At 41.1% G+C, this 25079-nt stretch overlaps 1 protein-coding gene across 1 annotated transcript in view; it reads right to left on the bottom strand.

Annotated features, from left to right (window-relative positions):
* Arhgap15 (Rho GTPase activating protein 15) overlaps positions 1-25079 on the bottom strand; it is a 591259-nt gene that overhangs the window by 44646 nt on the left and 521534 nt on the right. Inside the window, exon 13 of the mRNA XM_050140010.1 lies at positions 15269-15374. Coding sequence (XP_049995967.1) covers positions 15269-15374 — 106 coding nt within the window. The remainder of the gene's footprint in view (positions 1-15268; positions 15375-25079) is intronic.

The following is a 25079-nucleotide window of genomic DNA, read 5'->3' on the forward strand; positions in this document are numbered from 1 at the left end:
AGAGTTTATCAAGTGGAGAATACTTCTGGTTTAGGGATGGAGATATGTGCCTACTTCTTTTAGCTCTTAGACCACAACTAGTACAAACTGAGGACCTTGTATGTTGCCTCAGTCTCCATGAGTTCATGTATGTCCTCCATCCCTTCTGGATTTTACATTCTTTCTGCATCCTCTTCCTGTGGGTTCCCTGACCCCTGGGGGGATTTGATAGAGATATTTCATTTAGGGCTGTAGTTTGAATAGAAATAACTCCTCATAGACTGATGTGTTTGAATGTCTGACCCATGGTGGTGGCACTATTAGGAGGGGTGGCCTTGTTAGAGGAAGTGTGACACTGTGAGCCCGGGCTTATGGCACACAGTTCATTTCCTGCTGCCTATGGATCCAGATGCAGAACTCTCAGCCACCTCTCCGGCACCATCTCTGCCTGCATGCCACCATACTTCCTTCCATAATTATAATAGACCAAACCTCTGAACTGTAAGCCAGCTCATATGAAAATGTCTTCCTTTATAAGTGTTGCCATGATCATAGTGTTTCTTCACAGCAAAAAAACAAACAAACAAACAAACAAACAAAAAAAACCTCTAAGACAGACTGAGTGAGTGTTTCCAAATCTCTCACTATCTGCATACTATGTGGCTCTAGGTCTCTGTTTGCTCCCACGTTGCTGCAGGAAGAAGCTTCTCTGATGATGTCTGACCAAGGCACTGGTCTATCAATATAGCAGAATGCATTAGGAGCCATTTTGTTGCTACTTTTTCTTTGTTTTAAAACAGTGAGTAGAATTTGGTTTTACCTTGGGTTCCTGGACCATCTAGTCTCTTGTTGTTGGTCACCTAAAACATGTCAGTTATGGGTCCCATCTCCTGGCGTGGACCTTTGGTCAAGTCAGTAATTGGTTGGTTACTCCCACAGACGTTGTGCACCATGCCCTAGCATATCTTACAGGCAGGATACTATTGTAGATCAACCATTTGTGGCAGAATACAGTCCCCACATCTCTCTTAACCCTCTTCGTTCATCATCTCACTTCATTCTGCTAAATCTGAAGCATGCAATGACAGTACCATCCTTATCCTATAGATTTGCCTCAATTCTTTATGCTATCTGGGTTAGGTTTATTATGGCCTCCACTGGGCAAGGTGAATTTCTAGATAGATGGGAAATTTCTAGAACTCCACATAGGCAATAGTTGGTGCTCGATATCAATTTCTAGGTACTTCAGTTTTATAGGTGGCCTCACTATCTTGTAGCATATAGGCGGGCACCTTGGCAGTCTCAGAGTCTCCAGTCCTCTACCTACCATTAAGAAAAAAAAATCTGCCTTTTTGAATTTTTCAGTCAGTACCAGAAACAAAGGTTAGCCTAGATAACATTGGGTTCCAGCTTTATTCCCTCTGTTCCTACATCCATTTTACAGTTGCATTGGTTCATTTGAGGCAATTAAGCCATAAATCCAACTTGCATTCTTCATTTAATTTTATGAGATTTATTTATGTTGTGTACGAGATTTTTTCCTGCATGTATGTATGCATGCATGTGTGCCACATACAAGCTTGCTTCCCAGAGAAGAAAAAAAAAAGGTGTCAGATCCCCTGGAACTGGAGGTACAGATGGTTCTGAGCTACTGTGCAGGTGGTGGGAACTGAACCTGGTCCTTTTCAAGAGCAGCAAATGTTTTTAATGTTTTTTTTTTTTTTTCCCCATTGAGCCATTTCTTCTGTCCTAGAATTTGTGTGCTTTAACTGCTCAGTTGCTTCCTCATGGACAGAGGCATCAAATTCCAACCTCTCTGTGACCCCCACCCACAATTCCAGTCCCTCCCCACATTGCAATTGCTCCTTCTTTGTCCTTCTTCCATAGCACAGTGCTCTTGGCCACAGCTGGCCTTCCACTCGACTTCCTCATCCGCATCATCAACTTCAGGTTCTACCTAGCAGTAAATTACCTTGCGTCTTTTCTTAAGCTCTGACCCCAGTAGATTGGTAGCTAGGCAACAGTATAGCCCCCAGTTTCAACTGTTATGGTTATCTTCTCAACTCTCTTTACTTGATAACTCTTAAAATAGATGCTCGATAATACAGATTCATTGAGCGTATTGCATTTTTCTGGAATAGGTGCTTATCATGCTAACTTTAAATAGCTGAATATTCTAAATGTTTTATTGTTTGAATGTCATCATAGATACATACCTACAAACATATATGTATGTATATACATATGTATATATCTGACAAGTGGTAGCTCTTAGCAGCTACAAGACTAAAGCATGCATGAGGATGTATGTATATTTAAAATTTCCCGTTCCTCGTTTACAGCGGTTCGCAGTAGGTCTAAATGGAGAGAGCTGTGTTGCGTCTACTAGGGATAAAAGGCTATTTCCTTTCAAGTATAAGCATTTCTTCTCAAATATCGGTGGCTTCTATCATTAAAAAGTCACAAAATATGCAGATATTACTCCAAAAACCACTTAGGAAATAACTAAAGAACGTTATTGTCAATCTTACCAATTAGGATCCTTAGTAGTATGTCTATGCTTTATCATAAAAGCCTTTTAACAGTAATAACCATGTTTGCCTACAATAAGCTTTAAAAAGTGGCCCGTTCATTTACTGTTTCTTAGCAGCTCTTGAGTCCTTTTTACCCTTCCTCCACTGACCATGGCTTAAGTCAGCTTTGAGGACCTGCGTTCCTTTACCCTGTCTTCTTTTGCTTCATTTTGGAAGCCTGGTGATGCCAGCTCCAGGGGCATCCTAACAGGCCTCTTGTTGGCTGTCCTTGCTGGTATAGCCAGGAAGGTATCTCACATATGAGACAGAGTCAAGGACCAGATTCATTCCTCCCCATCCTCATTATTAAGCTATCGTGGAGTGGAGTTGAGATTGCATTATCCATTTGGATTCTCCAAGTTTTTGCTTCAATCAGTTCTTAGGACAAATGCAGCAAGTTGGATAACTGGTTGTTACACTGCATTTTGAAGACAGAATTCCCTTTGCCAGTCTCTCCTTTGTCTACAGAGAGCCTCTTTTCTTTCCTGCAGAACTTGGTTTCTGACACTTCAGCCCCCAGCCCAACAGTGCTTTCTCTTAGAAAGCTACCCATGCAGATTCCTAGGCTTTGTGCTAAACCTCCTGAAACAGAATCTATATTCTTCAAATCTATTCCTACAGGTGGTGGCTTACTTTATAACAGCTTCCTTTAAAGGTGCTCATGGAAGAAGTTCTGGCCACGGGAGCAGCAGGCACTGGTGGCCTTCTGAGTCCTACCTAGCATCTTGACCTGCTTACTATCCTCAGCCATCTCGAACCTTCTCTCCAATATACCCTTTCTAAACCTGTTTGCCGAGTCTGGCGAGTTAGTTACAGGGCACTACAGCTGAGCCAATAGAGGGCGCTCTTCTAGCCAATTAGTCATCACCATTAAGTCCGTCTGATGGATTCTGGGCTGAGAGGTGAGCTCCTTGGATAGGATGCAGGATGGCGGCCCTCACCACTTGTGGTCATTAAGGGTCCTGTGGTGCCCTTTGTGAAAGGAGAGATTGTTAACCTCGGTGTCCTGGCTGACTTCCAATCTGTGTAATTGCATACAGCCTACCTAAGTCAGCTCTGTAGTTTCAATTAGGTAAAGCATTGTTCACTTCTTGTATTAAACCGCTGTGCTGTGTGGCGGCAGACTGCTAATTAGGTTGTGTTTTGCGAGTGGCTGCTTGATGGCCAGAATGCCGCCCTCTGGTCATCTCCTTTCCTGTTCAGCTTTCTCCAGTGCCCTATCCAAGTGCAGGCTTCTTTTCTTCTGGGCTTCTGCTTCCTGGGTTAAAGAGCATTGGGGTCAGATGTTACTAGATGTGACTATTGCCTTAGCTTCTTTTGGTGGCCATCTACTCCTAGTTTATCATTGGGTGAAGGTGGGGATATGATAAGGGGCGGAGAATAGGCTTCCTACTGATGCCTATAGGAAGGAGGGGGAAGGAAAGATTAAATTCCCATCAAGATGTGGAGCAAGGTCCTGTGATAGCCCGGGGAGCACTAATTGCTTTAGGGGTATGGCCACCCCAGGAAATGCCTATTTCCATTATGATGGCAATGGAGGATGAGGTTAGCGAAAACAGAAGATGCACCCGATTTCTCCTTTCTCCCAGTTAGAAAAATGTAGCAAGACAGGCGGACTGCCATTCAAATGCCTCACTATGTCTGCGGGGACTGCTTGGCCCTAACCAGGAGGAAGAGAGAACAGGCTTGCTCTTGGATGGCTGAAGGTCAGCACTAGGGAAGAAAGAGGAATGCTGGGAAAAAAACTCAATCACCAAGAATGGAGGCAGGATTTAAGAAAGGAGATGAATTACTAGATGTGAGACGTGAGAATCTCTGTGCAAAGCTTGTGTGTTATATGGTTTTGAATCTTCTTTGCACATGTTAGCAAAAGGAATTTGTATGAGAATTATAGACCCAGACATTGTTGAATTGAAGAGAAAATAGTCTTAAAATCTATTTTATCTATCTATCTATCTATCTATCTATCTATCTATCTATCTATCTATCTATCCATCCATCCACCCACCCACCCACCCACCCATCTATCTATCTATCTATCTATCTATCTATCTATCTATAGATCAATCTACCTACCTACCTATCTATTAGCTAGGGATAGAATGCAGAATCTCCCAACCCTCAAAGTCCAATCTAAAATCAGAGTTTACATTTTTGCACAAGATTTCAAAGCCATTTTCCAGGTGGCCTGACCCAAGCCTTCATCCCCAGAGGCTCTCAGTCGGGTTAAGCCCATGAGGTTTTAGTTGTAAAGTGCTTCAAAGTCAAGTGTGGGTCCAGCCTGCTACAGGCCCCAGGCCAGCTCTTATTTATGGCTGAGATTTCTTCCTACCCAGCACTAAACACCAGTTTCCAGCCTAGACTTCCTAGTCCTGAGATCTGAAAATTCATACACAATCTTCCCTTTTCTCTTGCATGAAGAAAAAAAAAAAAAGAACCAACGACATGGAATTTGCAGCTACCCCATCTTAACTATTCCTGGATGTCACCCTGCAGCTCTAATTTCTGCTTTCTCCTCTGCGTTCTGGGGACTGCTGCCGGACTTGTCAGCACCTTGTCACGGCTTCCTGTTGCGTGGGCTACCATTGGACTCTGCGTTCCTCACAATTATCCACAAACCCCACAAGTCCTTCACAATTAAAAAATATATATATTAATAGGTAGGAAAAGGAAGCTACTTTTAAAAAATTTAGTGGGGGCCGTTTGTAAAGCCCCCCTGCTCCTGTGAGTGGTCGTGTTGTTTTGCGTCTTCTAGTCCTGGGGTAGTCTTTTGTTCTTGCTGTAACGTGGACCAGGAATGTGTGGGAGCCAATATGATTTAATGAAATAATATACAAATGTCAAGAATACTTTCATGTCTTGTGTACAGACCATAATAAATTACTTGGATGGAATGTTTTGCTTTCCTTTTCAGGCAACAACCCCACAGTTTACAGTGAGCTTCGCTGATAAGAAGTGGCTAAGAAGTAGGTTAAAGCTAACCCATTTTTTACTTGGGATTAAATGACGGGGGGATCTCACCCCGCTTCAGGGGACACAATCACGCAGAAGACAGGGACAGGCAGGAAGCAGTAAGTATTAGGGCTGCCCTGGAAATCTTGTGGGCACAGCGGAGCAAAACCAATTCAGTGAGAATGAAAGTGAATGAACTAGTTTCTCAGAATTAAAGGTGAACCGAAAGAAATTGGCAGCTGTCTGGACTTGCCAGCCAGGGAGGCCATGGTGACAGATACACGTGACAGATCCAGAGACAAGGCAACGCTCCCTAAACAGCTCCCTGGAAGGGCTTGCCAGGAAGCCAGATGCTGCGTCTGGAAGACTGTCTTCCGTGGTTGGGCATCTGGGTTCAGCGCTTTCCATTTACAGAGGAAAAAGGTGGTGGCAAGTGGCAGCCCGTCACTGCCCTTCCAAAAAGTGCTGTTTAGAAGTGTGAGAAACGCACACCGAGGCATCCGGGGATTTTGACATGGCACTTGCCTTCAAAGACACCGTTGAAGGGTGCAGCATCCCCCTTGCTTTGCAGGCAGAAAGCAACACAGCAAGAGAAAAGGGGGGGGGGGAGGAAGAACAAGAAGACTGTTACAGCTCTGCAGAGGCTCCTGTGACCATCAGGGGGTTCTCATTTTTTAGGGGGTTTTATCTGAGTGACTGGGGTGATACATGGTCGCAATTAGGGGAACTGACTGAAGGACAGAGCCTCTCCAGGCTGTATCCCAGCCATGGTCTTCTTCCCGGGAAACAAGGTTGAGTATTGGTGTTGGCAGGAGAGCACAGTGTGTGCCGGGAGACTGGAAATCAGGTGACTTGAGGTCTGGGTGATTTTTTTTTTCCTCCTTCCACTTTGAAGTTTACTGTCTTTGATGCGCAGCATAGACAAACCCCATTTGTTTATCCAACAAAAGGGAGAGCAAGTTTTGCAATTAGGAGTCCTCATTCTTTCATCCATGCCTTGCTTTTATTCTTATTTTCTTTCTCCCCCCACCGAATCTCTCTTCTCTCTCTCCCTCTATCCCTCTTTTATTCTCTCCTTTCTTCACCTGATACTTAATATTTGACGATAGTATGAAGTCTTTTGGAATTGAAAAACATGATCAATAGGGAAGTTGGGATTGATATAACAGGAGCTGGGATTGATAAATTCTCTTACGAGTGAGAGACTTTGGAATATTCAGTCCTAAAAGACCTGTCCCCATCAAATCCCTTGCCTCCAGGATCAGGGGACTCTGGAAGAGGAGGTAGAAAGAACGAAAGATCCAGAAGGGGTAGAGAACACCAAGGACATAAGGCATTCTGGACACAATGGGAGTGGCAAACCTACACACTCACAGACCCTGAGGCAGTATGCCCAGGGCCTGCACCAGATGTGGTCCGAGAGCTGAAGAAAGACATGGGCACATGCCTCCCCCCGCCCCCCATCCCTAACTCAGGAGCTACCTCCAATTGGTAACCACTTGCAAAGGAAAAGTTAGTTTTCTCCTAAGGAGTCTCACTGGGGAAACAAACCACTCTTAAGTGCAGGCCCCTAGCCCAGCAATGGGCACATTTGAACTGGAAGGCATCTGTGGAGATTATTGTCTCATAATGTTTAGTCAGGGAGATTTTTTCCCTTCCCACCTTACAGGTCCTTTGTGTATTATGACCTCTCGTTTGGTGTTCTCAGGGGATACGTGCGTGCGTGTGTGTGTGTGTGTGTGTGTGTGTGTGTGTGTGTGAACACGTGCTTTTTCTTTGACTTTTTCCTGTCAGGTTACATTTTCATATTCAAATTTGTTTTGGAAGTGTGTTAACTTATTTTATTATTTTTCCTTAGATGCGTTTATTTCCTAATGGTGATAGAGATGGCGTGGATCTGAATGGGGAGGGGAGGTAGTGGGGACCGGGAAGGAGTAGAGGGGAGAAACCATAATCAGAATGTACTGTATGAAAAAAAGATCTGAAAAAAAGAAAAAAAAAACATTCTCTCAGCAGGGAGTCAAAGGAAGATGTAAAAATAAATCCTCAGGTTCTAAGACCTATTACTAACTCCAGATAATACTAAAATTTAAAGAAAAAATCACAAGTAATGGTGACCTTATAATGTGGTATTAGAGTTGCTCCCATCTGGGGGGTCACAGTGTCCTAGTGTGGCTGCAACCTGCTAGCCCTGTGTGTGTCGCCTTCTCGCTTTTGATGCTGGAAGGCTAGCCTTGGCCCCTCTGTCATCAGAAGAGGGTGTTCTTCATCACGGCAAGGGTGGCATATCAGATGAGGCTAGGCATTTAAGAAGAACGAGTTACTTAAAGTGGGGTATTCCCTAGTCCTCATCTGAACTACGTCAGATTTCTACCATTTCAGGCCTAAGCTCTCACCTGGATCCACTCACCGCTTCACAGGTGATTGCCATTTCAATGAGGTCAGGGAATTCCATTGATTGCACACATTTGTGGGCACACTGTATTTACAAGTCTTTGCAAATAGCACCATCAGGAACTCAAGGAGCTACATTCCTTAAGCCTGTGGTCAACCCTTTCATGGCAAAAGAGGTCAATTTTTGCTTTTCATTATTTTCACCAACATTTTCAAGAGACTGAGTTACAGGTTATCTCCATCCTGCTTGCTCAATGCTGTTTATTTATTGGACGTGGGAGGTGAAGATAAGAACAGTATCTGCTCACGGCTGGAAATCTACCCAACGGTCTGTTATCATGAGAACTTCTGTTTCGTTTATTTATTTATTTTAAGCTCTGGTGCATACTTTTCTCACTGAGCCTTTTCTAGGCCTCTTTTAAGGAATTAGTAGGCTTACACACGAAATGTAATACCTCTGCTTCTGCCACACTTTCTTTCTGTAACATGCTTGACAATCTCCAAGAGCTTCTAAGGCCATGTTTCCGTGAGAAGTTCCGAGGATGCTCTGTCAGCTCAGCCCTTGGGGTTATTTGTGGCCCTGTGCCATTGCCTTCTTCAAAGTGATGCTTTCCAAACTTATGGAAAGACATATTGGTTCCTCTGTACTACATTCTGCTAGAGGACTATAAGCGGTGACTAAATCACATGATGCCCTAACTTCAGGCCCTCCTGTGCATCCACTTTGTTCCTTTACCTGCACGAGTTACAGGCATTGCCCTGCAGCTAGTTCAAGGCCTGGGAACCCTCTTGGAAAGGTCACACTACTCACACACTTGGAGAGCAAGTGCTATGGGATGTGCTTCCCTGGGGCTCTTGAAACTGACCTGCTCTGTTCTAACTTTATCCTGTTTTGGACATCTAACTACTCATATCTCAGACTGTTTCACTTCTTCTCTGCTTAGATCTTCCAATGCAATCCTTTCGCTTTACTTCCATACTGGGAGTCCTTCCACAGTTGACCTGAAATTCAAACTCCTTTATAATACTAGGGTTTCTTCACAATTTACCTTATCTACAATATTCTGAGTTTACATTTTTTTATTTCTATTTACAATTAATAAGTCTATTTATTCTGGAGGACATTTTACCCTCACATTGTGGTCCTCGATGCCCTGGTACTGTGGTACAGTTTGCCATTTGTGCTCACGAGTTCTATGTTAGAGGAATCAATAACTGCTGATGAAAACTGTTTAACTGCTTTTACATCTTACTGAGCATGTGCAGAGTAGCCTTCTTGTCATTATTTCCTAAATAGTAGCAAATAGCAATTATTTTCTTATTATTACATTATATTGGGTGTTATGAATAATCCAGAGAGATTTAAACTCATGTTTAAAAGGATACCGTTGGGTATGTACAAATACTATCTTATTTTATGTAAGAAACCTGATCATTTTTAGCTTTTGTACAGTGCCTACCTAATGGATAGATCCAATTAAAGCTACTCTGTGTCATGCGCTCTAAAGGTGTTCTTCTGAGGTTTCTAAGCTAAATTTCCACTCTTGCTTGGTTTCATGCCTTGAACCTTGAATTCAGAGGACAGACACTTTTTCTTCTGCGACAAATTAGGAATAAGTGCATTGAATCTTGTTCAACTCGCTGCGATTATTTAATTCCTGGCATCATAGGATAAAAAAATTCCAGGAAATATATAAACAGCAAGTGTGTGTTTCAATAAACTGTTATTGACAAGCACAGGGAGCAGGAGAGATCTTGAGTAAGCCAGTTCTTTCCTTTCTTTAGGACAAGGCCAAGAATCATGGTGAAGAAGAAAATGGCTAAAACTTTTATTTCTCAGAGGCCAGTACCCCTGTGGGCGTGAACCTTGGTCCATGATGGAAGACAGCCATAGAAAGGGCAGTAACAATTTTAAGTTTACTGTTTTCTATACTTTATTGAGACGCAAAGTCTAAAGATCCCCAGGAATCATTTCACTCCCACCTTGAATGCTTATCTCCCAAAGCCTTCTTCTAGGAGAAGGGTTCAACATGGGGAGGGTAATTGCACCTTGGTCCCCAGTTCACAAATCTTAGAAATTCTTTAGCAAGATGTCTCCTAAGTTGATAACATTTTAATAATCTTTATGGAGAGTTGAAAAGTGTTGATTCACCTCACAATCTGAATAATTAGTTTTAATGCTCAGACCAGCTTCTCCCACAAGAGTCCAGCTGAGGAGTTTCGTGTTTATTGGAAGCACATTAGCTCTTCCAAATGGTGGACATTTCTAACACACAGGCAAAGAAGCCACCATGTTTCTTGTTCCAAACTACTTGCTACCCTTGTCCCTGAAGAAAAGAAAAAGACAGAGAGAAAGGGAGGGATGGATGGATGGATGGAAGAAGGGGGAGGAGGGAGGAAGGGAGAGGGAGAGACAGGGGAGAGAATAACAATTTGTACACGTTCCTCTTTTTCCAGTAAAAATACTCATAGTCTGCAAATCTTTGGCTATCAGGTGTTGTGGTTGGGTGGAAGACCAAAGTGTACAGAAAGAGAGTGTAGTGCCAGGAGACAGCACAGAAAAACACATCCAGTTCCAAAGCACAGGAGACCAGAGCAGTCCCAAGCCTGGATGGGCAGAAGTGAGTCACACCCACGATGCTCCCGAGGACCAGACGAAAGAGAGAAGGAGGCCCCTGGTTTTAAAGTATGTGTTTTATCGGTATCTAACCTCCACTGGGGATCAGAAATACCCACAGTGCCATTGTAAAGAACCGGTGGACGCACTGTTTCCTCACTCTGGTTTCTACACACAACCCTCCTATTTCTAGGTCATCATCATCTAAGTTACCTCAGACGTGCTTTTGCAGAATATTTTTAATATCCATAAAGACCACAACGGCTTTAAATATCAGTTCTCCCTCACAAAGTAGCCACAGCTCCACAGTTGCTTCTTTTAACACGGCATTCAACTGGCATGCTTCCCTGAGATCTGCCTGTTCGCTGAAAACGTTTGTTTTTTCCACCTTGGAATTCTATGAACAGCTGGGCAATTTTCATAGCGTCAATGCAAAAGGGAAGATTTTAAAACTCTCCTTTAATCTAGTTCATAATGTGCAAATCTCCCTCAAGAAAACTTATTTGCATCTAAAAGTTAGCAGCAATTATATTCTTGTAAGGATATTTTTCTTCAGAAATGCTTAAATTCTATTATTTATTTATTTATTTATTTATTTATATATTTATTTATTTATTCGACTGGAGATTGAACCCATGGCCTTAGGTAGGATCCTCCGGTACTGAAATTTATTGTTAAAAATACCCATTTCTGAAAGATTTTTACTTTTCCTGAATAATGTGTACCTAAGTGAGAATTAAATGTACTTCTGTCCCACCTCGCCCTGACAAAAAAAAAAAAAATTTTAGAGATTACTTTTGATTTCCTAAATGCAAGCCACAAAGTAAATCTGGCTAAATATTTGAATTTTGCCCGACTCCGAAGCTCATTTTCTTTGTTCCCTTAAGATTTGGATGAATTCTTCCCGGTACTCAAGTCTAACTACGCTACCATAGGTCTCTGAGAGTCTCTTTCCTGCTCTCTCTGCCATCAGACACGCCGTCGCGAGCTGACTCTCCTACAGGAGGATCACAGTGCAACTGTGCGCTGCATATACATTCCTGACTCTCTGTATCTCCCTTCCTTTAATTGGCTCACACCCCAACCACGACTCACTAAGAAACAGGCCGTCCGTTTTCCTACAACTTTTGCCCCTGTTAGCTTCAGCTTTAGTCACCTATGACATATTTTACAGAGAGAGCACTCGGTTTTCACATGATCATTCAGAAGGTATCATAGGACCTTCCTGGTCCCAGCACTATAATGTCAACTCATCAAAGTGGCCACTCATGCATTTTCTGACTGATAGTGTTTTCAGATCACTGTTCATTCTGAATTTTTGGTCTCTGGCTCTGACAGTAGGAATTGGCCCTAAACTTAAGGTCTTTAGAAAAAGCGTCTGCATCATTTTTATCTCTCTCATTTCTGTATCCTAGAAATATGCAGTTCTCTATGGGGGAAAAGAACCCTGAAATTGCAATGCTGAATAATCGTGAAAACTGTTTCTGGTACGATTTAGGAAGACATTCTTTCCTTTATTTTGCAAGAGCAGAGAGAGAATAGGATTTGACCTTGAGTTCAATTAGAATAGGATAGTCAGAGCTTAGAATCTGACCTTGAGTTCAATTACAAATGAGGACTTCGGACCCTGATACTACTGAGCCTATGCAGTCATTAAATAACATTATGCTTAGTATAATCACAACCCTGTAAAGGTTCTGGCTTTTATGGGAAGATTTCCCTCCACTTTCTAGTCCAGCTGTGCTGTAGCAAGTTTTCCCAGTTGGTAGCTTTTCTGCTTTGAGGGCAGTGTTTAATTCACAGCTCTGAAAACAGAGTTATGCTCCGTTGACTGTAGAGTATAGAGGTCAAGTGGAATTTTGGCACATTATAATGCTCCCTCCCCTTCACTAAACAAACTTTAGTAGACACACATATTTTGTATTAAACGCTACACACAAGTATGGATGGCATATTCGCGGAAGGACTACCAAATGCATCAAGAATAAAGAAAACATCCTAATGATTCTTTCAAACACGAACATATTTAAACTTAGGTTAAACAGTCTTTCTATTTAGTCTTCTCAGACTTTGATGACATACCACAACTGGCTGTTTATCAAAAACTTAGAAAAATGCTTAGCAAGATATAATTGTGTACACACATCTATGCATAATTAAAGTCAGTTTATAACTTGGTACTGGATGGAATACGGCCACACCACCCAAGAAAGGTTGGTGGATGATAAATAACATATTTTCCTCCCCCATAAAGATAAATCTCAAGATGTGAATGCTTTGAGGTAACAGAATAGTCTGATCTCAAAAATCTTAGTTTAAAATATCTATTTCCAGCTTTACTGAGCTAAACAAAAGGTCTAACTAAGTTAGAAAATCCATTTAGATATCAGAAGCATGCTTATACAGGAACTGCATCTCTGCACGCCTCAGCACACAGATTCTGTGTGTTTCGGAGGGAAGTTTTACAGCCAAATCTTTGTTTATTTTATTTTTTCAAAATTCTACTATTTGTCTTATTCTTATTTTTCCTTTCAGTCAAAATTATCTGCGACTAAGTAATGGCTATTTTTCAAGAACACTAAGACAGAATTTATCTAAGTACTAAATAGTGTAATTTTGATTTGTCTTGTGACTTTGTCCATCTCGAATTACTAGGAAATCTAGCTTTTAACTGAAACTTGAATACTCCTTCCATGCTAGATAAAAATTTTGAGAGGAAAATAATAACACCTCAAGAATTCTTAGTCTCGTGTCTGACATTTTACACATCTTCCTATTTAACTCTCATAACTGTAAGATTTTGTATATTATTTAATCTAGCTGTAGATGTCTAAGACCATGCCTGAGACAATGTATAGACCAACAATTTGGCTCTAAGTTTCCTTTTTCTATTCGTTTAAGAGCCCAGATCTTTTCCTATTGTATCCTGCATCCTATCTATGAAAGATGCTCAGAACGTTGAGAGAACAACTAAGGTGATACATTAGGTTCTTATATGTTCTCTAAGGCAAGTACTACGTTAGCAGGCTATGACATAGTAAAACCTTGGAGCGTTATCCTTAGAGTGATAAGACAGGTCTGCTTAACGAAGTAGAAGACAGCACATGGGTTGTAAATAGCTGAAGAATAATGTGTGCAGGGCTCTACGAAAGCACCAGAAGCAACATACGCACATACATTTGCATGTGGTTAGAAAGAGGTCTTACAGGATCCATGAAAGAAAGTTAGCTACTTCTGCTCAGCAAGCTAAGAGTCACTGGGGGAGGGGGAAGGGGGACGAATGTCACTTTTGAATGTATATTCATCACTGCTGCTTACAGATTTTGCATGCAGTTGCATGTATTGCGTTCACAATTAAAAATGATTGAATGAACGAGTTGAATAGTTTTCAGGCATTATTCAGGTGATTAAGCAACTTTAATCTCACAAAGCACAACTGCAGTTTTGGTTCACTGCTCGGTGAGCAGTGCGCTGATGCTACGCCTGTAGAGAGCTCAGACGTCACCAAGTGTATCGCATTGTGCCTTACTGAATATCAACAGCAGGCAAGAGCTGTTATTTCAGATGTAGCATGACCCAAACAGAGCTTTCAAGCCTGTTCTTCCCATTCCTCCACCAGGTTTGCCCATCGGTCCGTATGGCACTATCATTTCTCAGCTTGCCTGAGCAGAAACCCAAAGGGGTACCTATGGTCTCTCTTTCCTTTCTACCACTATGCTGCAAACAACAGCATGCCCAACTTGACCCACTGGTAAGATTTCTTGACTCATTTCTCTCTAACGCAGTGGTTCTCAGTCTTCCTAATGCTGCAACCCTTTAATACTCATGTTGTGGCGACCGCCTCCAATCATAAAATTATTTTCGCTGCTACATCATAACTGTAATTTTGCTACTGTTATGAATCATAACATAAATATCTGTGTTTTCTGATGGCCTTAGGCGCCCCCCCATGAAAAGGTTTTTGACCTCTAAAGGGTGTGGATCCATGGGTTGAGAACCACGGCTTTAAGATCTTCTTCACATTGCCTCTATCTTCGAACTAGGCTACTAGAGATCGTAGCTAGTGGCATTCCTGCTTTCATAATTGTTCTCTATTCTCTGCTCGGCAGTCAGAGAAACCTTGTACTCCCTCAGCTGAGCCTCTTCAGTGGCTCCTCTTATTTAACATGGAAATGTGAGACTTTTGCTTTCAAGTCTACGTTCCTTACTCACTTGGTGCTGGCCTTTCCCGACTGCTTTCTGCTTTTCATGGGTATCAAGAAGATTTGGGCCTCTGGGCCTTCTATTTGCCTCCTTTTTCCTGGACCACTCCTCTCTAGCTTGACTACCTGACTAGCGCCTTGACTAAGTGGAATTCAGAGAGCGTAAGTCATGTAAGTTTGGTCATTGGATTTGTTACATGGTGGAGCTGTATTCCAATGTCTGAATCATTTCATGTTTTGCCCATGGCTTTCGATAGCAAAAGTCAACGTGAACCATCATGGGCCCTGGCAATGTTTCTAACAGTCGGTCAGCAAACAGTTTCATGCTTAAAAAAAATGCAGGAAAAATAGAAGCCTTCAGAAGTTCCCTTTTCAGGTTTCTCTTCCTATCTTGAGTATGTTTTCAGGCTCCTCAGTCAGATTGAGGTCAGGTAGAGTAGAGATCTCTGATGGACGCATTGGGGAACCTTTGTCTTAGAGATACAAGGTCAAATGTTCTCCATGTCAGTACCAACTATAATATAACATAGTCAAAAACTTGCATAACTTACTTAGTCAGATGTCCAAAGAGGATTTTCATGGTGTCATGATTTGGTGGAGGGAGATCTTTTACCAGAGACTTTATAGCTTCAATTTTTGCATTATGGTCTTGTTTTTCTGAAACGAAATTGAAAAGAAACATTAGGAAAGACAAAGATTCCACAGGTATATGAAAGGGTTTCTGATGAGACTTTTAGACTATGACTTAACAACAGTACTGATCATTAGCTCCCAACCCTCTTGTAGTGAGATTCTCGATTTGATGATAAGTTAGACTATAAGCACACCAAAAACAGTAACAGGGTGACTTTGGTACAATCTTTTTGTTGAGATTAGATATGGAATTACTTTTTTTACACTTTTATTTGCAAAGCATGGGGTGAATAATGCATTCCAAGACATTCATGGCCTCTAATCCTTGGTAAGAGAGTCTTTAAAGGTGCAGTCTGGTTAGGAATTGACACAGGGAGACCTTTCTGGAATGTGACCTCTCAGCTCCATATCACAGGCGGTCGAGTAGATGAGAATTAGAGAGAAGGTAATAGGGCAATGAGAACACAGAAGGGGTGTCTGATGCAGGAGAAGCTGCCTTTGCTGGAAAAGACAAAGATACAGAACCTGGGGAGAAAACAAACCTGTCGATACCTAGAGTTATGTTTGGTGAGGCTGACGGCAGATGTCTAACCTTCAAGACTGGAAGATAGTGAGTTCATGTTTCTGAAGTCAGAGGTTGGCATAAGGACACACAATGTGACTTAATTATAAATATGCTGCAATTATTCTAAATATTCCACCGTGGTTTTGATTTTGTGGGGGACACTTTTGAAGGAGCAGAAAATATAATTTTAATAATCTCTGTGTATTTTAACCTCATATATTTTGGTTTTGCTGATAAAACAAGAGCATTGCAAATCTCTCAAAAGTCAGGAGGTAGTTATTCAAAAGTGTGTACCCCATTGATTGCTTCCCTCATGCTGCTCCTGTCAAAGAGAGGTGGTGCGTGGAAAATGAATCTCCCTCCTTGGTAAGAGTGTCACGGTAGCCAAGGCCTTCCAGGGTAGAGGTGTAAATATCTACTCTTCTTTAACACTTCCTTCCCACTGAACTGGGTGTCTCCCTAGCTCATAAACTCTCTCTCTCTCACGTCTAGCACATGCTCCTCAGAACTCCAAAGACTTCTTTTCTGGACTCATGACGTATGAGAAAGTAGTACATGATATGGACACCCACACAGTATCCATTTTCTTCTTCCTTAGCATGATAATACCTTTGTGAACAGGAAGGTAACATGTCTGTGTGGTCAACCGGTCCCTTTCTCAACCTCCCCTGTAGCTGGGGTGGCCATATGACCAAGTCTGACCAGTCAGAGCCAAAGTCATCTGGGAGTTTTAAAAACTTGAGAATGCAGACAGAAGTCTTCACTGAGAGCTGAGCTTGAGAACTGAGGCTCTGAACATGGAACACATGTTAGAAGGAATGGCTCTGTGAAGCAGCAAGACCTGGGTTTCTTTGACATATAAAAATGAACCCTAGTGTACTAAAGCCTTTGCCGGTGGGTCACTGATACCAAGGCAAATAGTTCCTATAAAGATGTCCTTCCAAAACCCTAATACTTAATCTCTTGCTAATTGATACGTGGATTTTATATAGTAGGCTAAGGAAGAATCAGTTCAGAAGCTGACCGTTTTCTTATGCGGTGTTGCGAAAAAGACATTTAATAAGGCATTATAAGAGAATGTCCTACTGAAGATAGTATTTTGCTAAAGTGGAGTGAAGGCTGTCTTCCTACTGGTACCCTACTTGAAAGCTCTACTTTTCCCTCTTAAAACCACAAAGGTCTGTAAATAACGCTTCCCACAGTCAAAGCTTTAAGAATTACCATTGTTCTTAATTTTAAGAGTTCCAATAGTATACGACTTGTATACAAAGAGGAAAAAAGAAGAGAATAAAAAAGCAGTTACCACACCTCTTTGTAGAGTAGCCCCTCTGTTGTGTAATTGTTGTAGGTGCTTCACAGAGCCCTAGTGAATATGAGACCACATGCAATGAAGTCAAGAAAAACGGCAGGGAAGTGTTGGTCTAGTTACCTGGTCAAAACTATCCAGGCATGCTCTATGCCTTGTAGCTAACGTTGTATAGTCACCTGTGCAAGACTTACTGCATTTCCATTGCACAAATGCCTTTCAATCCCCCATCCCATCAAACTGCATTTTTCTCTGAAGCAAAGTGAGTTCTCTACCTGTAGGTAATGGATTCAATGAGAAAGAAATGAATTAGTGAATGAAAGCGATAAGCATGGGTTAGGATGGATGGATCTTACTTTAAATTCTTTAATAGCCTCTTATAGCTGTACTGGATAGCTTTATGTCAACTTGGAGCAAGCGGAGGTCATCAGAGAGGAGGGACCCTCGACTGAGAAAATGCCTTCATTAAGACTATGCTGTAGGCAAGCCTGTAGGGCATTTCTTAATTAGTGATTGATGCAGAGGGCCCATCCCATTTTTTGGTGATGCCATCCCTGAGTTGGTGATCCTGGGTTCTTTAAGAAAGCAGGCTGACCAGGACAGGAGGATCAAGCCAATAAGCAGCTCCCCTCCGTGGCCTCTGCAGCAGCTCCCTGTTTGAGTTCCTGCTCTAACTTCCTTTGATGATGAATTGTGATGTAGAAGCAGAAGTCAACTAAACCCTTTCCTCCCCAGGTTTCTTTGGCCATCACAGCAATAGTAACCTGAACTAGGACATTAGCTTTGTGGCCACATACACATTTCTTATTCTCTGACTAGAATCCAAATGAGGAGCTTTATGGAATAGGCTATAGTATTCAACATACTTTGCACAAACAATAGTGAAACTAAGTACTCTATAAATGCTCATCTTCCAATAAAAACATTTTTGAGATTCAGTTCACCCGCTTATAGCACATAGCAATTATCTTCTTGCAGTAACCACTAAAATGTAGTTACTATTTGTGTGTGTGAGTGTGTGTGTGTGTGTGTGTGTGTGTGTGTGTGTGTGTTGGGAAAGGCTATGTACACAAGAGAATACTGGTACTTGTAGAGTCCAGCAGCGGGCATCAGGCCCCCCAGAGCAGGAGTTACAGGCTGTCTGAGCTGCCTAATAGGATGCTGGGAAGTGAACTCAGATCCTAAGAAGTACTACTAACCACTGAGTCATCTCTCCACTCCTCGCTACTGATTCTTCAGCTTGTTTGTCCATTGGTCCATGTGCAACTGCTCTCCTAGCCAGGCATTAGGTAACATGCTAAATACTTTTGTAATGGCCAAAGAGATTGACATAATTGGAGAGTGGTTATACATAGGAAAGTTTATAAACTGTGGTGGTTTTTGTCTATAAGAAACATTTTACATTAAAAGCATTTTTATAAAATGTTCCTTCTTTTTCTACTTTTGAGGAATCAGACAATTGAATAGTTATGTAGATATTTGTGGCTAAGTTATACCAAGGGAAACAAGCACAATGGACTAAAGAAGACTGAAATACGAATGAGGAACAACTCTTTTTCCCGACAACTGAGTCTGAACAAAATCTTTTTGGAGAACTAGAAGAAAACAACATTTTACCATTTAAATCAACACCACATAACCCTTTCAGGGCATGTAAATAATATAAACGTGCCTAAGTGGGAAAGCATCTAAAAACACAATGGAAACATTAAAATTAAAATAACAGTTTTTCAGTCGGACTTATACTGTGTCATGCTAGGCTCTGGGATCACCTTCCTTAAGCCAGGAGTGGTTCCTATGAACTACGAATCATACACAGCTTACTATGACCATGTCAACAGTCTTCAGTTGATTCCATGAACACACAAATGACAGGATTTTCTGCCATTTCTCTCTTAGCATGTAGTTTCTCTTACATGTGAAGTACTCAAAATCTGAGACTATGGTGTTGTTTGACTCTCTCTACTTATTGTTAAAACTATAGAAAGTAAAGGAACATTTTCTTTATGGAGACTTGAAGACCTCTTAGCAAAACTGTATGTTAAGAATCAGAAACTATTTTTTTTTTTTTTTTGGAAATAGCGGTGTTTTCTCCTTTGCTGCACTTAATTCTACTTTTGTTCTAGCGCCCCTGATTTTTAGATGTGCTCTATGTTTCCAATTATCTTTATTTAGTCCCCCGCCTCCAGCTCATGCTTCCAGTCTCTAAACTGGGAACCTTCAACCACACACAAGACATTTCTGCATTCATTTTCGCCATCTAACAGAAATTCTGAAGAATTTTCTGTCAACTCTGGACTTGCTAGCCCTGTCTTCTCAAACTCCAACAAACCAGAGCAATAAATCAGCTTTCTCAGACACGTTTCTATGCTCCTTGGAGAAGTCACATCTTTCATGACGTGAAATAGACTTCAAAGTTATGGTAAGAATGTGGCTTTATGTTCACCATATTAATGGTTCTTAGGTCACTTTTTTAAAAAAAAATACGATTTATGAAAGTAACATTTGCATTTATCTGTGCGAAAGGTTACTACTGAAGCACATTTACAATCAAATGCTTTATAGAAAAGAGATAAGATAAAGTTATACGATGATGGAAAGAGTTTGGCCCAGTCAAGAACCTTGGGATGGATAACCTCCAGTCACTTTCTGGCCTTATCATCCACGGTCTTATTTTTCTTATTTATAGATGCATATTAAATCACATTTTGAAATAGATTCTGTTACATTATATAGGTCCAGGGAATGAAAAGTCTTGATTCTGCCAGTACATAATTCACATAAGTCTTATTTATCTGACTGTCTATAATTCTTAAAAGATCGTTATAACCCTGTGTGCTAAAGAGGTCTCTGTGTGCAGCTGTTCTTCTGAAGTGTATTCTGGAACATTAACATGTCTTGTATGAAACTATTATATGTCGGGCTGTGTTTAGAGTACGGCAATCCTCTAGTTTCGGTTGAGTTACGCTCTTTGTGTTGTGGCCATTTCAGAACGTGCTGAGAGGCTGTCATTTACAGCAATAAATATCATCAGGTAACATCCTTTTCATTTCAGGCTATCCTACTGATAAAATAAATCCTTCATAACACATTTTCAATGACAAATTTTAGATGAAGATGAGAAATTCACCAAACTATAACAATTGCTTGTTCTATATTTTGAAGCAACATACATTCACTTTAGGAAGAGACGCTTAAGGGGGAGGTTTAAACCTCACCTGCGTCAAACTTATGTTGTAAATAAGAGAAGTGGTTTATCATTGCGCAGACTGACGAAAGTGACTGAGAATTTCTCCTCTGCTTTACAGTAATGGGTAAATTGCTTATACTCTGGAAGGTTCGTAGTCTTTAAAACACAGCAAAATGTATATAGGCTGCAGGTTTTCTATGGAATCAAATGTTTTACCACACATTCATATATGCTAAGTGCTCACTGAGTAATTTTCACTTGGACAAACTTTCTTAGATTGTTACCAGCTCTGAGACAGGAATCTCATTAGTCAAGATCCCGTCTGAAACCATACCAAGCCATCTATTTTACTATTTATTTCTTTTTATTTTTTCTTATATGCTATCCTTTGGTACTTTCTTAAAAACAGAAACAAATCACAGAACACGATAGATCTATAATCGGAAAACAAGCCCACTATCAGAATTTATTTGGTTAAAATTCATAAGCAGAGTTCATGGAAGCAGGAGCAGCATTGCAGTAAAGCACCAAGCCATTACCACGGCCTGGAAATTGATCTGTGGTTGACAACTCTCACTTTTGTGAGATTCTGTGCTCCTTTTAGACCTTTCTAGAACCCAGGAAAGCAAGTTAATTAAAAGGAAGGCGCATTCTTGACATCTTCAGACACCTGGCAAATTTAGTTTGAAGACTGATAAGCTGTGCCATCTCTGGAACTGGAACTTAATCCATGTGACGTAAGTAGGATTGTTCCCTTCTTTAGCGGGCACACCTGATAACTAGATCTGGCCAACTGATTTCCACAAATCACCTAGATCTCCTTGTAGTTACTGTTTCACCTGGAAACTATCAGGGTTTTGCCTATTTCTGAAATAAGCTAGTTTTTATGAAAAGAATTTAAACAATGGGAACTCTCTACCATCCGTCAATGTTAAGGCCCAGAACACTCTAGCAAGGGCATTGTCGTAAGCCCATCGATTCCTTAAGTCCAGAAGCTGCTCACTGGCTGCTTTATTACCACAGCTAGAGGCCATTTCTGGTCCTGATGCAGGAGGAGGTAGCCATTCCGTGCTATCTCCAGTCAAACTGGCCAGGTAGATGCAGACGTTGAAAACACACCTTCCTCTTACTCAAATATAAAATACAACATTTCTTGGTTTATGGGGTGCTTCAGGGACAGCAGATATCACAAAAGTGAAAATCATCATGCAATTAGAAGCCTTGCTAATGGGCATCGTAAGATCAATCTCTTATCTGCCCTTTATTCCTCTTGGCAGTCAAGAGTCAGAAATTGTTAAGTAAATTTATCTTTTAAATAATTTATAGTGGGCTAAACATATGCATACATACAAATGAATAAAGTAATACTTAGCAGGGCAAGTGTACAGTCCATGGCTAGTACAGATCTGGTCTGTGTCTTTGTCAATTTCTGACCCAGAGAGCCAACAAAACACAATATGCCATAACCGATGTTTAAATATAAAAATATAAAAATACAGCTATTGATGAACATTTTATCTTTCTTCTTAGTCAAGGAATTATACAAGGCAATTGTGGAGGTAAAAAAGCTTCTGAGGTATTAGTTTGCCTGGCAAAAAAAAAATTCAAAATAACTTAGAATTTCACAAATCAATGAGATTAAATTCTATTTAAATCCATTTTGGAAGGTCCTCATGATTATCATGATTAACTACTTTATGTACCCTCAAATACATTCATGGTAAGTAAAAATCCTCTCTTTTCTTCTTTTCTGGAATTGTATTGGTTATTCTGAGACTCCTGGTGGACTGACCTTATGTGGGAAGGAAGTTTGGAGAACACTGACATTTAAGACTCTCAGTAACTTTTAAAGGGAATAATTACTTTTAGAATGATTATATTTCTTAAAATTCATCAACCTAAAATTGACTCGTGTGTGTGTGTGTGTATGTGTGTGTGTATGTGCATGTGTGTGCACGTGTGTGCATGCCAGAGGACAACATCTGGTATCATTCTTAGGGTACTGTTGGCTTCTTTGAGCAGGGTCTCTCTGGAGCTTGCCACTCAGACTAACCTGAGTGGTTAGTGAAGCCCCGGGTATGTTCCTCTGGCCATCCGCCTCCCCAGAACTGGTGTTTGACATGGATACCACCAAGCTTGGTTTTTCATCTCATGTGTTGAGTGTCGAACTCAGGTCCTGCACTTTACTGAGTAAGCTGAACCTTACACTTGCTCCCTTCATTTTCACAGCAATGCCTCTGTCCGAATTGGAGCGCAAGGTGGCATCTGAACCTCCATCAGTGGTTTTTACAGGAAGAGCAGAAGTCTGCTAGAGATTTGCTGCTTTGGGAGGATCACGGCGGCCAAGCACATTTCCGTAACTTACCAATGACACTAAGTCATTCTTAGGGGAGAAGCTGTGCCAAGAAAGCAAAACAAACAAAGCAAAACAGCTCACTAGTTTATTGCTTTGAAACTCAGGTCTGTGTAATTTTTCTTTAAATTATGTTTATGTATATCTGGTTTTATAAATATTTTTTTTAAAAAAAACATCTTGGCATTGTGAGTTGTTTGAGCTCTTTCTCATTGTAAACCAGCAACATTCCAAATACTTAAGAGACTGTTTATATTAATTGTTCTCTTTGTACATTTCCTGAGATTAGAAATCCAAGTCTTCCAGGTTTGAGTTTTTCATACAAGTTTCTTACATCCTGGTTATTTCCATCGGTAGACAGAATAAACTTACAGGGATTTAAAGTCTCAACGTGAAATTAATAGAATCTATCTCAGAAAGAAAACACAATCCTAGAAACCCTCGTCTGTTCGGAGTTTAAAGATGCTTTTTAGGCAAGCCATATTAAATTTTATCTAGAACACTCGTGCTAAACAAAAGACCTCTGAAGATGAGGGAATTCTTGGGACAGTAGCTTCCTTGTCAGTTTATTTGACCTGGACTCACAGCAATACTGAGAGCAGGGGGGGGGGGGGGTTGGGAGGGCAGCTCTGAACTAAACAAACAGCAAAATCCTTTAAGAAATGGGTTATAAATTCATTTATGATTCAGCTTCCCCCTCCCTTCCAAATTGAACAATTGGGAAAGAGGGGAAAACAGGCAACACGTGGCAACTTTAGTCAGCATTTCTGAGCTGGGAATGATAAACACCTCTGCCTGCCCCGGCATTTATCAGGACTGAGATATTATTACCACGTACAGTCACAGCGTGGTTACTGTTATCGTCGGAAGAAAGAGGCAGCTAATCTTAATGGTTTGTAAAGCCGTTACCTGCGCTGGTCTGACATTTATCATGATCATTTTACCACACGGGTCCCTACATAGCAAAGGTCTTTTATCTGGAAGGGACATCACTATGAATTATTATTTGCAGCTAGGTAGAAAATTGTATGTTGTAGATACCTTTACTCATTATAAATCACATAGTCACATCCCACCATTTCACCCAGAAAGCTGCTGAGCCTAGGGTTTTTGCCACAGCTTGGTTTTTCTTTCCTCCTCCCCCCACTCTCTCTTAATAGTTTCTTAAAAACAGGACCTCCTCTTTTTTTTTTATTAGAATCTTAAACTCATTTTTTTTTGATGGCGGCATTTGTATGGTAACAATACGTAGAGACACAGTTTATAATCAGAGGGATTTCTGGAGCCTTCTGTATAAGGACTGCACAGGTACCTGAGGTGTGCAGTGACCAGCAGGTGCTCAGCTGCTTATTTGAAAGGATCCTTCCCTTACCCCTGCTGGCCAGAGCATCCTATGACTTGGCTCTTACCAAAGATTGCTTCCCAGCAGGTCAGACAAAATTTCATACCCTTGCCTTAAAATAAAGGACTTACGGCATTGTTTGCCCCCAAATACTTTGCTTGAAGAACAGGAGTAGACGAGTTTTGTTTTGTTCGATTGGAACTTTGAACGACTCTGGCTCAGTAGGCTAGAGTGGAGTTGAAGATTCTTCTAAACACTTCGTTCATGGAGCTGCTTAGATTTCGTCTCAAACTACCACCGTCCTAGTCAAATGCGGGGACACTGAATGTGGAGGAAATTAGAAATGGACGGTCTGATGTTTTAGAGCCACACGACTAACTCAGCAAAGAACGGTGCATTAATCTAACAATGGAAAACTCCGACACGCAGCCCAAGTTGTTTACCATGGGGAGAAGCAAACAAACCCTCTCTTTTAAAAAGATTGAGGCAACTAATCTTCTGAAAGAGATATTTATATATTTTTCTTCTTTCTCAAGTGTTCCATTAGGAATAAACAAGCCAGAAATTCTGCACTTCCATAATGAAGAGGGAGGAGACTCCTTTGCCGTTTTACATTTAGGAAGAAATGTGCCAGAAGAATGTGACAATTTAAGCAAATCAAGATTGTTGCAAATGGATCACAAACGGGACTTGGTGGGGTATTTTATGCTAGCACGTGAGGCAGGCAGTAAATTTGAAAGGAGGATTTTCTCAATGGTCTAGTTCTGATGTGTTTTCCCATTTCTTTGTGTGTTTAAAAGTGGTTTGGATGTGGTGTTTAATATTGCTATGGCTCTTTTGCAAATGAGTTCTGGAGAAACATTCACACATGAAGGGAAGCTGGTGTGCCGCACCGCACAGCAGCTGCCGAGCACAAATGAACTACCCGGATTCTAGGATTGGATGGAGCAAAAATAAACATATCATCTCCACA

Source organism: Alexandromys fortis, unplaced genomic scaffold (assembly GCF_014885135.2).
Source record: "Alexandromys fortis isolate MF-2015 unplaced genomic scaffold, M_Fortis_MF-2015_v1.1 scaffold_33, whole genome shotgun sequence".
Classification (NCBI taxonomy): Eukaryota; Metazoa; Chordata; class Mammalia; order Rodentia; family Cricetidae; genus Alexandromys; species Alexandromys fortis.